Source organism: Gymnoscopelus braueri (assembly GCF_963280865.1).
Source record: "Gymnoscopelus braueri genome assembly, chromosome: 2".
NCBI lineage: Eukaryota > Metazoa > Chordata > Actinopteri > Myctophiformes > Myctophidae > Gymnoscopelus > Gymnoscopelus braueri.
The window spans coordinates 57,433,576-57,446,178 of NC_137604.1; the positions used below are offsets into that span (position 1 = coordinate 57,433,576).

General features: G+C 42.0%; 2 protein-coding genes across 2 annotated transcripts in view; one reads left to right on the forward strand and one right to left on the reverse strand.

Annotated features, from left to right (window-relative positions):
- The window catches only part of LOC308106142 (gamma-crystallin M2-like), a gene marked incomplete at both ends in the record, with an annotated part of 1,601 nt that extends 420 nt beyond the window's left edge, over positions 1-1,181 (forward strand). Inside the window, 2 exons of the mRNA XM_080457190.1 lie at positions 83-244; positions 884-1,181. Of these exons, the coding sequence (XP_080313316.1) occupies positions 83-244; positions 884-1,181 (460 nt within the window). The remainder of the gene's footprint in view (positions 1-82; positions 245-883) is intronic.
- The window catches only part of abcg2b (ATP-binding cassette, sub-family G (WHITE), member 2b), a gene marked incomplete at both ends in the record, with an annotated part of 28,473 nt that overhangs the window by 6,100 nt on the left and 9,770 nt on the right, over positions 1-12,603 (reverse strand). The window contains 5 exons of the mRNA XM_080443951.1: positions 1,707-1,831; positions 2,157-2,246; positions 6,580-6,731; positions 8,502-8,653; positions 11,132-11,224. Of these exons, the coding sequence (XP_080300077.1) occupies positions 1,707-1,831; positions 2,157-2,246; positions 6,580-6,731; positions 8,502-8,653; positions 11,132-11,224 (612 nt within the window). The remainder of the gene's footprint in view (positions 1-1,706; positions 1,832-2,156; positions 2,247-6,579; positions 6,732-8,501; positions 8,654-11,131; positions 11,225-12,603) is intronic.

Here is a 12,603-nt window from a genome sequence, read left to right on the forward strand (position 1 = left end):
GCACAAATACCTCAAAATTGTACTTAAGTACAGCAGTACTTGAGTAAATGTACTAAGTTACTTTCCACCACTGGTGCAACAGGTGCCACTCCTGCAGGGTGGAGAGGGGCTGCTTCATGCTGTACGACCGCACCAACTACATGGGCAACCAGTTCTTCATGAGGAGGGGCGAGTACTCCGACTACATGAGCATGATGGGCATGAGGGACTGCGTCAGGTCCTTCCGCATGATCCCCATGCACAGGTTAGTGACACCCACCCACAGTCACAAAACTAGAGGGAGGTTAGTGACACCCACCCGCAGTCACAAACTAGAGGGAGAGCGTTAACAACGATCTGGTACCACCCACCCATAAAACAAACATGGGCAAATTCTCCTTCTACAGCACTGCCACCCATGGGTTTGGAATAGTCTAACCCCATCCCTCAAAAAATGTAGCCTGGCATTGGCCAGTCTGATAACGTGGATTCACTCTCACTTTCCTCCCCGGTATCAGTCTGGACTTCAGCACATAGGGAGCGAGTATGGCCAATCAGTGACTGCTGATTGGCATTTCAACTGTTGTCCGTACAACAGTGAAAAGCATCAAAATCATTTTCTGATTTCTCATACTCGTTCCCTATGGGCTGAAGTCCAGACTGATACCGGGGAAGAACGTGAGAGTGAATCCACGTTATCAGTCTGGCCAATGCCAGGCTACAAAAAATGCAGTTCGCTGGGCTCATTTAAAACAGCCTTAAAAACTCACTTTTCTGGAGGCCAAAAGAGGAGGTAGTACCATTTTCCCGTTGGACGGACCTTTTAGACAAAGTATTATAAATGTAACTGTGCTGTTTTACATTATTTTTTGCCTAATAAAATATTCAATCAATCAAAAAACAGGGGCAACTACAGGATGAAGATCTACGAGAGGGAGAACTTCGGCGGACAGATGCACGAGATGATGGACGACTGCGATAACATCATGGACCGCTACCAGATGAACAACTGCATGTCCTGCAACGTGATGGAAGGCCACTGGCTGATGTACGAGCAGAGCAACTACCGTGGCAAGATGATGTACATGAGGCCCGGCGAGTACAGGAACTTCATGAACATGGGCGGCTGCGGCGGCAGCGGCAGCAGCGGCATGAGCAAGTTCATGAGCATGAGGCGCATCCAGGATTCCTTCTACAACTAGTTTAAATATGAGATGAGATGAACGCGACTTTAATAAAGTTGTTTTAATGTTGGAAAACTAAATGAACGGATTGTGATGCATTTATTTCTGTGTACGACATTTATCACACTTCACAAAAACCACACGACCCCTGAAACATTCTGTGAAAATAGCCGATCTATAAGCTCACACAATGCGTCGCAAGCTTCGGCTATCGGTTATTTTGACTGAAAACGATGGAGCTTGCACAAAAACGAATTTCACCCACTGTTTTACACCTCTAAACCTGTGCTGTGACAATACAGTTGATAGTGGAGTAAAAGTGCAATATATTTGCCTCTAGCATAAAATGAAAATACCTCAACATTTTACTTAAGTACACCACTGCATATATACAGTATAGGAATGTGTGTGTGTGTGTGTGTGTGTGTGTGTGTGTGTGTGTGTGTGTGTGTGTGTGTGTGTGTGTGTGTGTGTGTGTGTGTGTGTGTGTGTGTGTGTGTGTGTGTGTGTGTGTGTGTGTATGTATGTGTTGTGGACATATACCCATCATATAGTAGGCGATGGCTGAAAAGACGAAGACGGGAACGATGCGGTTTGGGAACAGATCAGCAAAGATCTTGGACAGGAAGTAGACAGAGGTTCGGTAATACCCGCTGGAGTTCTCATGGCTGGAACACACACGCACAAAAACACACATAAACACATACAAAATTGATATTTTATAGTCAAACTGTAGCTCATAGCTAATGTACAGAACCATGTACTAAATGATGATTATTTTGGTCTCAAAAAATTATTTGGTGAATCACTAATATCACACATACACATAATACCAATGAGATATACAGTAGAATCATTCATTTACACCCACCCACGCGCAATTGCACATGCCTGTACGTACTGTATGCACGCTAGCCTTGCACACACGCACGCGCCTACCCCCCCCCCCCACACACACACACACACACTGACACACATTTTCTCATGACTCACATGAAAATGGCCCTCTCGTTGATAAAGAGTTCAACAGCCGAGAGGTTCCCAAACACCATGTTGATGATAAGGAAGAAGAATGCACCACTCCTACAGAGAGAGAGAGAGAGAGAGAGAGAGAGAGAGAGAGAGAGAGAGAGAGAGAGAGAGAGAGAGAGAGAGAGAGAGAGATAGCATTATATGAGTGTGATTATCTCCATTGATAAACATTCTTCTTCTCACACTTTTGCTCTCGCACGTGTTGTTAAAGGGATAGCTCACCCCCAAAATGACTTATTTTCTATCGATAACTCACCCAATGGAGCCTTGAATTCATGGAGATTTTTTGTCGCATTCCTAAGCCAATAATTTGACTCGACAAAAACAAAAGAAATATCCATGAATTCACTGCGTCATAGGGTGTGTAATTGATAGAAAATATTTTTTGGGGTGAACTATCCCTTTTAAAGGATATTTTTTCACATTCATGTCACACATGTCTTGTCAGAAGTTCACTCCCCAGATTATTGTTTTGCATCTTCCATTATTCAGAGAGCAGAGAGACTCGCCGAGCCACGTCCTTGAGTGTGTCACTTTAGAGGATATTTAGTTCATCAAAATGTAAAAAGAAAAAAAAGGACCCAGAGCAATCTATCTGGAGACAGACTGTCATCATCATACTCCCTTTCAAACAAGAGCTCTTTCATCGTTCCCAAGGTCTCTTCTGAGAACGGAGCTAGTGAGAAACAGGGCATTGTTTAACCCATTCAAACCGGGAACGCATCTGTGTCATTTTTAGATTTCTTTGATTATTCAAAAATAGCAGATCTACAAGCTCATAGCTATGAGCTTGTAGATCTGCATTTTATTTAAAAAAAATGAAATTGTGGAACATTTTTGCAAATCTTTGAATATATATTTACATTTTTCACTCAAATCTTTGCTTCTGGTCCCTGGAACAACATTATTTTGAGATGGGGGGGGGGGGGGGGGGGGGGTCCACGCACGAATACGTATCATTATGGGGGTCCTTGACATGAAAACAATGTATTTTTTTTTTCAAAAAGAATTATAATTGTAGAATCCCCAGAAGCAAAGATTTGAGTCAAAAATGTTTGCTTTAAAAATATATATATATTCAAAGATTTGCACACATTTTCAAGATTAAAAAAATAAATTGCAGATCTACAAGCTCGTAGCGCGGCACTCGGTGCCGCGCTACGAGCTTGTAGATCTGCTATTTTTGAATAGCCAAATATATCTTAAAATGACACAGATGCGTTCCCGTATTGAATGGGTTAAGGCATGTGAAACAAAGTTTTGGTTTGTGTTTTTTTTAAACATGAGAGACGTTTTTCATCTGAAAGTCTACAGAGGGACGTTGACAGTGAATTCTGAACATTCAAAGAAGCATGGAAAGAGAACTATTATGTCTTCATCCTACCATGGTTTCATCCAACGCAAAGCCATTTTGACTATTTCTGACACGTTTTTGTAGATTTAAAGCTACACTAACTTTGTAACTTTCCTCTTCTACCCCCGATTTGAACCCGCGGGTCTCCTGCGCAAGTGCTGAAATGTTGACCTTTGAGGTAATACAGTAGGTCAGCTGAGCTGATACATTTAATCTTGACCTTCAGGTAAAAATGTGTGTTAAACCAGAAACAGGATTGTGTAAGGTCATCATGTCTCACCTAGATACAGGATCTAAATGTCTCAATAGAGGAGCCGGGAGACAAAATACAACCTCCCCAATTGTATAAGTCAGGGGTCTTCAACAGAGGGTCCGGGACCCCTTGGGGGTCCTCAGAGTTACCACAGGGAGGCCGCCAAATCTTTGTGTGATTGGATATATATTTTTTACATTAACCACTTGAACCCTATCATCCCTATTCTGAAGAGAACTTAAGACAAAAATAGCAGATCTACAAGCTTACAACGCCTCGCACTGCGAGGCGTTATGAGCTTGTAGATCGTCTATTTGCGGCAAAGAGGTTTGGTGTTGGTCTATGAAATCTATGAAAATACCATTTTATACAGTATGTAGTGGGGGTCCCTGCTTCATCTCTCTTTCAGCTATAGGGGGTCCTTGGGCTGAAAAACGAAAACCCCTGGTATAAGTTATATTGTATTACCATACAGATTGGACAAAATTACATTTTATTCATTAAAGAAAAGTTACATAGTGCCGTTTTAAGGATTGATTTACTCATTATTATTATTATTTATTTATTTTCATTATTGTTTTAAATTCTGTTGAATTTGAACCCATAAATGGCATCCGGCCCATTGTTTGGGAAACACGCTGTAATCCCCACCCCAGCCTTCGGCCTGGTGGAGATAGATAATAGAGAACTCTTGTAACAATGAAGAAGGGGCCTTTCTGTGTGGAGTTAGCATGTTCTCCCCGTGTCCCCTAGGGTAGGTACCCTCACAAAAAACAAACAGTAATTCTGGTCTCTATACTGCCTCCCCCTGGTCAGCCGGGGCGCCTGATGGAGGGGAAAGGAACTGGTTGGAATAGCGTGTTCCTTCCACGCGCTACGTCCAACCGGGAAAACTCCCCCCCCTGTCAGGTGATAAGAAGCGGCTTGCTAGTTCCTCATGCATTGCAAGGTATATGTAAAGAAGGTAGGGTCATCTACGTCATTTTCGCTATCACGCAATTCCACCCGGCAGATTCGTCGCACCAGGGAGCCAGACTGCAGCCTTGAGCTCGGTGTATCAGCTTGGAGCATTGGAGTTAATGAGAGCCCGGTGGATCAGCTCATGAACAACATATATTTCTGAATGACTGAGACCTTTGTAAAGTAATTGCTTCTGGAAAATAAAAGAAGACATATCACACATTGTTTTCTGCTGTGTTGCTTTTCGATGTGTCCACTGTATACGTTTATTGAGCTATCTAAAGAGCACAACGTACGCGTACGCGATACTGCTGAGCCAGAAACCAGTGTTCCCATGTTATTATAAGCGACATTGTGCTTATTTTTCTGTGAAGTTGCTTGTAAATATTGGTAGTTGTGGGTTGCGTTTTTGGGGGCTTTTTTCTAAAGTGTAGTTGATTATTTGGACTTGCTTCACAATTTTAAAATTATTTTGTGGTTCTCAATAATTGAGAAACATAATTATTATGTTTATGTCATATGGACCCTCAAATTAATATGTATTTGTCCCTAACCCCCATCTGAAAATGTTTTGAGCCAGGGAGCCATCCAGATTTGTGTTGTTAGTGTTTCAAAAATCCTCAAATATTTCACATTTTACTTCAAGATTTTTTTTTAAATAGCAGATCGCGAGGCGACGCATTGTGAGCTTGTAGATGATCGGCTATTTTCAATGTATACAGTATAAGGTTTAAAGTTCTCATAATGGCCTAGTGCAGGTCAACAACAGGGGGTCCGTGAGGTACTGCCAGGGGGTCCACGAAATTGTTGTTTGATTAGACAATTAAAAGAAAAGAAAAAAATATATATATATATATATTAAAAAGAAAATTATATATATTCAAAAATGTCCATTTGTCTTCATATATTTTAAAAACATTTTCCACATTTATGTGTTAAATAAATCATGATTCTGTCCATTTTGAATAGCTTGTATACATGATTATTGTGCAATTGACAGAACGTTGTTCTCAGTTAATAAGGTATGTTTATAAATGGCAGTACGGCCAGCCTACTCACTGTACCTTGTACATGTGTGTTTAAAATAAAAGCATGAATATATTAATCTGTCTATTATTTTTAATAGCTTAGTATTGATGCACAATAACATGTATGTTTATGAAACACAATTGTATACATAATTATACAATATATGTTATGCCCCCAGGGAGGGGGTCGAGGTAGGGGGGTCCCTGCTCCATCTCCCCATCCCTAAGACCCCTGGCCCCTGGCCCCCGGTGCTTCTTTTGGCCTTGTTTTCCTAGACCTCGTTGCCTATTTCTCTCACACAATCTGGCAACACTGCCAGAGACGATACTTACCGCTGTTTAGATGCCTCAATAAAATTATACAGTGTGCTAAAGAAAATCTGAATTGATTGGATAAAAACCTGTGATATGTCTTCTTTTATATTCCTGAACCGATTATCTGACAAAGGACACAATCGTTCAGAAATAGTGTTTGTTCACAAGCCATAGCCATAGACTTCAATGTATTTCACCAAACTTCCGGTTAAAGTTTTGGCTCCCATGCGCATCAATGGCGTCTGCCATGCAAGCAATGGCGTCGGCCCGCCCCCTAAGCTGACCCTACCTTCTCTTCTAATTTCCTTGATGCATTGAAGGAAGCATGAGCTCTGTTCGGGGCTCTCTCCAGGCTATCAAAGGGAGAGTAGCGCCCAGGATTACAGCTTAGGCAATTGGCACTGCTGAAAAAATGGGTTACAAAAATCGTGGGATAAAAAAAACTATGAAGAAGGGGTTACAGTGGGACTCTACCTGTTCTGTATGGCCTCTGGGAGTGTTAAAGGCATCTGGAAATAGATGAGTCCCACCAGCAGAGCAAAGAAGATGTTGAGACCCATCTGGGCGTAAGAGGTCTGGGGGTTCCTCAGAAAGTTCAGCACTGTACGGCCACACACCACACGCATCTGACACACGCACACGCACACACACACACACACACACACACACACACACACACACACACACACACACACGCACACACGCAGAGAAAGACACAGAGAAAGACAGAGAAAGACAGATGGAAAACTTTTTATGGCAAGGATGACCTCGGATTACAGCTGTCGACACAGATAAGATGTTTATCCGTCACCGTATGAAACATTTCATACAATGACATTTCGTTTAGTGCGTCCACTTAAAACCAAATAGCAGCATCAACAAAGAAATACAGATACGGCATCATGTCATAAACTGTTAGTCTGTCATAGTCAACATAGTCATCATAGTCTGTTGTCAAATAAAAACATCCATAATACACACAATAATGAATCTTAAAATAAGAAGTTAGACCACGAGAAGTGGGGTCCATGGGGACTCTCTGGGTTCCTTTAAATTTGATCCTTACAAGTCTGTAACTGTGACAGTGTACAAGTAGAACCATTCGTACACTGTCAGAGTTAAGGGGAGACCTTGACATTAAAAAGTTTGAGATCCATTGCACTAGATAAGATATTGCACTTGCCCGAGTGCAATCATGCACTTTAGCGTTCAGTGCGCACACGCACGCACGCACGCACGCACGCACGCACGCACGCACGCACACACACACACACACACACACACACACACACACACACACACACACACACACACACACACACACACACACACACACACACACACACACACACACACACACACACGTAACAACAGGCAGTGACATGCTGTCAGAGTGCTATAAGAGGCGACAGCAGCACACCCCGATGTGAAAGACAGGCTCACTTCAATAACATCACACCTTTCTTTCAGTCTGGGACAGTTTGCGTTCACGAATGCAGGATATCCTTGCTGTCAGGCAGAAACATATTTTCAGGTCAGGTCATGCAAAAGTAGATAATAGCCGATCTATGAAACTGACAGTGGAAGTGGTTTCGTCCGTCCGACTGTCAGTGGGTGTTATAAATATTTAACCAATGAAAAGTATCAGCAACAGCTTGTGGATCCACTGTGGATCCATTTTTTTCCATTTGCTAAGAAGTCACGGTTTTGGACTTACAAAATTGCCACCCGACACTGATGATATATGAGTTGGTAATGGAATGATGGGACCCCCATGTTGCTGTGCCTCAGACAGGGGAGGCATCTATGGGCTGAGCTAGCCTGGGACATGACGAATCTGCGAGTGCAAAAGAAAATTGCACTCTGCGATTTGGGTCTGGCACCACTCCATAGAGAACCCATTTCCTGCTCCAGAAGACGTGGGTGACCAATCAGGGCCCAGTATTCGAATATGGGAGACTGTGATTGGTAGTTGGTTGTAGGTCTAACCAATTGCGTCGAGGGCCATTGTTTTGATCCTTGGGAAAAAAAACATCCTCATGGAAGCACCAGACTCATATCCACGCAGTGATATAGTCTGGCTACGCGAGGCTATAGGGCTGACCTGATACCAGAAGGAAGCAGTGGTGGAAAGTAACTACACTAAGTACATTTACTTAAGTACTGTACTTAAGTACAATTTTGAGGTATCTGTACTTTACTTGAGTATTTCCAATTTCCAATACTTTTTACTTCTACTCCACTACATCTCGGCTCCAAATATTGTACTTTTACTCCACTACATTTATTTGAAAACTTTAGTTACTTTGTAGATTTTGATTATTATTACAAAACCTACATTAACCACTTCAGCTCTGTATACATATTTTGGATGTAGTCTGTATCTATGAGCTGACCTGATACCAGAAGGAAGTGATGTAGTCGGCCTTCTCTCCGTTATCTTTGAGGCCGTCCCCTACAGACCGTGTCACGTGATCCAGCTCCTGGCTCACGGTCTGGTGCATGGCGGACTGGCGGTACACCACCGCCAACGGGTTCTTCTCCTCCGCTGATGGGTAGAAAGACAGAGGGAATAAAGGTTTTGATATGATTGTTGTCGGGCAGAAACCTATTATCTCCATATTTTATTTTATTTTTGTGTTTTTTCATAAAATAAGGTCCTACTTGATCATCCTACAGTGCCACACAAAAGCATCAAAAGTAGCAGATCTACAAGCGCGAAGTGCGGTGCGAAACAGCGCGTTTTGAGCTTGTAGATCTGCTACTTTTGCATTTTTTTTATTTGAATCCTGAAAAGTAACAGTTTTGGACATATGAGGTTTCCACCTGACAGAGACGATATTATCTAGTTTGCACCAAATAAATAAGAGTCTACTCTTATGTATTCTTCATCATTTGTTCTTATCAATTCGATTTCAATTTGTCTAAAAGGCATGCTAGCATAGCCAAAGGCTGGCACAAGTGGAAAAAAGAAAGGTCATGGGGTTACCAAAATCAGTAGGGTTCATCATGGAAGCCTATTAGATTATGAGATATCTTGAGTAAAAAGTAGATTTTTGGACTGTGTGTGGTGCTATAAGATATGTGTCACTCAAATATTTAGGGCTCAATCTCGGGAGCATGAATGTATTCATCATGATGTTTCTTGCCCAGTAGATTTTGAGATATCATGTGGGCGAGTAGAAATGGTGTTAGTGCTAGCTAGAGGAAAGACCATTGGGTCATCAAAATCAGCATGGGGCCAGCATCTGGGGATCATGAACTTGCACAGTAACGTCCATGGCAATCCAGCCAGTAGTTTTTGGTATACTGTTATGTATGATGTTTATCTGGTGAATGGATAGATATATCGACCATTTGGGAGTTGAAATATGCATGCAATAGATAATGCTATACAAAATAACAAATAAATATAACTGAGCTGTTTTTTTTTCTCTTTTATGTTAGTGTAGTGTTGTTAGTGCTATACAAATTTAGCAACTCTAATTGCTCAACCTCTAACCCTGATGTTCGTTCACTAACATTCATGTCACTTGTTACTGCACAGTCACTCTGACCATGCACCTTGTGAGTCACGCTGGATAAGAGCATCTGATAAATGCTTAGTTGTAAACTTTTGAAATTGCAATTGTAGTCAGATGACAAAGCCTAAAGCAGTGGTTCTCAAACCTTTTCCATATCAACGTCCATTATTTATTCGGCATTTGAGCCACTATGGACCACCATTTGATGAGACTCTCAGACCCAAAACTTAAAATATTTTGTTTTTGTTGGATACGATTTTGTCCACAATTCCATGCTGTATTGATGTGGTGTCATAAGGAGAGACAAAAGGCAAACGTTGATCAAAATAACAATTATTTAATTAAGTAATGCAGATGTTTAACAATAATTTAACTCTTGAGAGCGGAAAATGAATTCAAATGGACCCGTAAGGGTCCTGTGTCAAAAGTCCAATACCTTTAGGCACTACTGGTTGCCGATGGCCAGGGATTAAGTTCAGACGTGCGCTCTATAAAAACTGAAGTCCAAACGGTTGTGAAGTTCATAAATGAAAAGCATTTATTCTCTGCCAACTTGATCGTCACTTTAGGCATACGAAATAAATAAATACAATAAAACGTAACACTTAAATGCACAGGAATAGACCAAACCCTCTCCAACACAGTCTTCTCGAGTACAGTCAAAAACTGTGTGCCTCTGCCACAAGCAACACCTGCGCTTGAATACTGACCTTGTTAAGTACCTTGGCAACCCTTGGCCTTGACCGCGCCCGCAGACGCAGTGCTTGGCCTTGACCGCGCCCCACAGACACAGTGACGTCATCAAAAAATGAGAAACAACAGAAATCATACATAATGGCTCTTACAGGTCCATTTGGTTTCATTTTACACTCTCAAGAGTTAAAGATCTATAAGGGTCCATTTGGTTACCAACTCTCCATCATTTAGCTGGGGACCACCTGGAACCCCCTCAAGGACCACTGGTGGTCCCCGCACCACTGGTTGAGAACCACTGGCCTAAAGTAAACATTCAGCTGTATTTCATTTTCATAGCCTATATATCTAGTATCTGGGAACACAGTAATACAGTGACAGTCAGAGAGAGAATGATTTGGTGGCTGGGTGGGAAGTTATGTGTTTCTTATGAGTTCATTTGAAGAGGACTTGTGTCGAAACGCTGGTGTCTTTCTAAATAAAAAAAGGTTTATTTTAACGTGATACGAGCTGTGCGAACTCCTCTCTTTTAAACAGTTATGAGCTATAGTTTGAACAAACTGTGTATATAATGATATCATCACATGCTAAATTCCATGACAGTTTCAGTGTTGACTTGAAATATTGCCACTGTAGGATCACAGAAAGCACATACTAATCTGTTTTATGACTGTTGTTAACTGTGAGAGGTCCTGTAATCTTATGTACCACCACAGGGACACGTTGTGCACGCACGCTTGACCGTGACCGTGACCGTGTGTGTGTGTGTGTGCGTGCCAGCCCGCCCGCGCGAGCGTGTGTGTGTGTACCTGCACAAAGTGATTCTCGTGTGGACTTGGCCTCTCCATTTGTGATGTCCAAGAAAAAATCAGCAGGGTTGTCAAATGACTCAATTTGATATCCTGTAACACACACACGCACACACACACACACACACACACACACACACACACACACACACACACACACACACACACACACACACACACACACACACACACACACACACACACACACACACACACACACACACACACACGCACACATGAGCATGCCCACGCGCGCAGACAAGAGCCCAATTATTCACTTGGTCTTTGAGTACCATAGAAAAGGATTGCCAATTAACCAGTATACCAGCATGGAGAGGTAGCAATTAAAAATAGTAATCCAGGGCTTTTTGGAGGCCTTGTAATCTAATAATAATACATTTTATTTATATTGCACTTTACATTTAAAACAAATCTGCTACAATACAGGGTAAAAACATATTTGCAACAAACAACACAACTAAAAAATGTCTAGAAAGAGAAAAAATAGGAGATAGATAGGAGATCAGCATAAGAACTAGGAGGTAAAATACTAGATCTCTCTGTAATCAGATAATAGATGAAGAAGTGCGGGTCCGTAATTATGCCAAATTGAGAACAGGTGCTCTTTGGAGAGGGTTTAATTTCCTTTCCTTTGTAGACGTCACAGTGGAAAAATAAGGCAGTGAACTTGAAGAGGGTCCAAAGCAGCTCTCTTCAGTTCAAGAAGAAAATCCTTTATTAATTAGTCCATAGTATACAGTAGACTGTCAGGAAACGGGAGAGAGAGATGGGGAGTGACACGAAGGTCGCTGGGATCTGGATTCGAACCCGCAACACGCTGTCAGGCATTAGCAGCCTATAGGTGCCCGGACCGCTACGATACGCTAGCTTCCGGGCCAAGCTTGTAGATCTGCTACATTTGATGATTTTGAAATAGAACACTCCTGAAAAGTAACAAGTTTTGGACGTAATGGTTTTCCATCGACAGAGACAATATGTATCTTACAGTTGCAGCTGCAGTTTAAAGCTCCAATAGTTGTGAAGGAGATGGTGTCCCCTCTCTCGCTGGCCCCGGACCCCCTAATGCTTTTAACTGAGTGTCCTGGCCCGGCCCGGACCCCCTAATGCTTTTAACTGAGTGTCCTGCTTTAGGTTCCAGACAGAGCACTCACTCTGAAAAACAGAGTGCTCAAAGCAGGGCCGAATCGTAATGAATAATGGAATAGGAATAATGGAACAGGACCCTTGTTCTATTTTGCGCGTTTGTTTTATTATCTGGTAAAAGTGGGGCCATGATTAAGAGAAGCGGCCGCCGACCGGGGGTTTTTGTGCCGCTGCTATAAAGTGAAATTCTCGCACCAGCATAAAGATGTAAAATAGCTAAAGCATTTTGTCAAGAATGCTTGCATTAATCATGAACAGAATCCGGAGGTTTTAACAGGATACTGTCAGATACCGTTGTTTCAACTAGG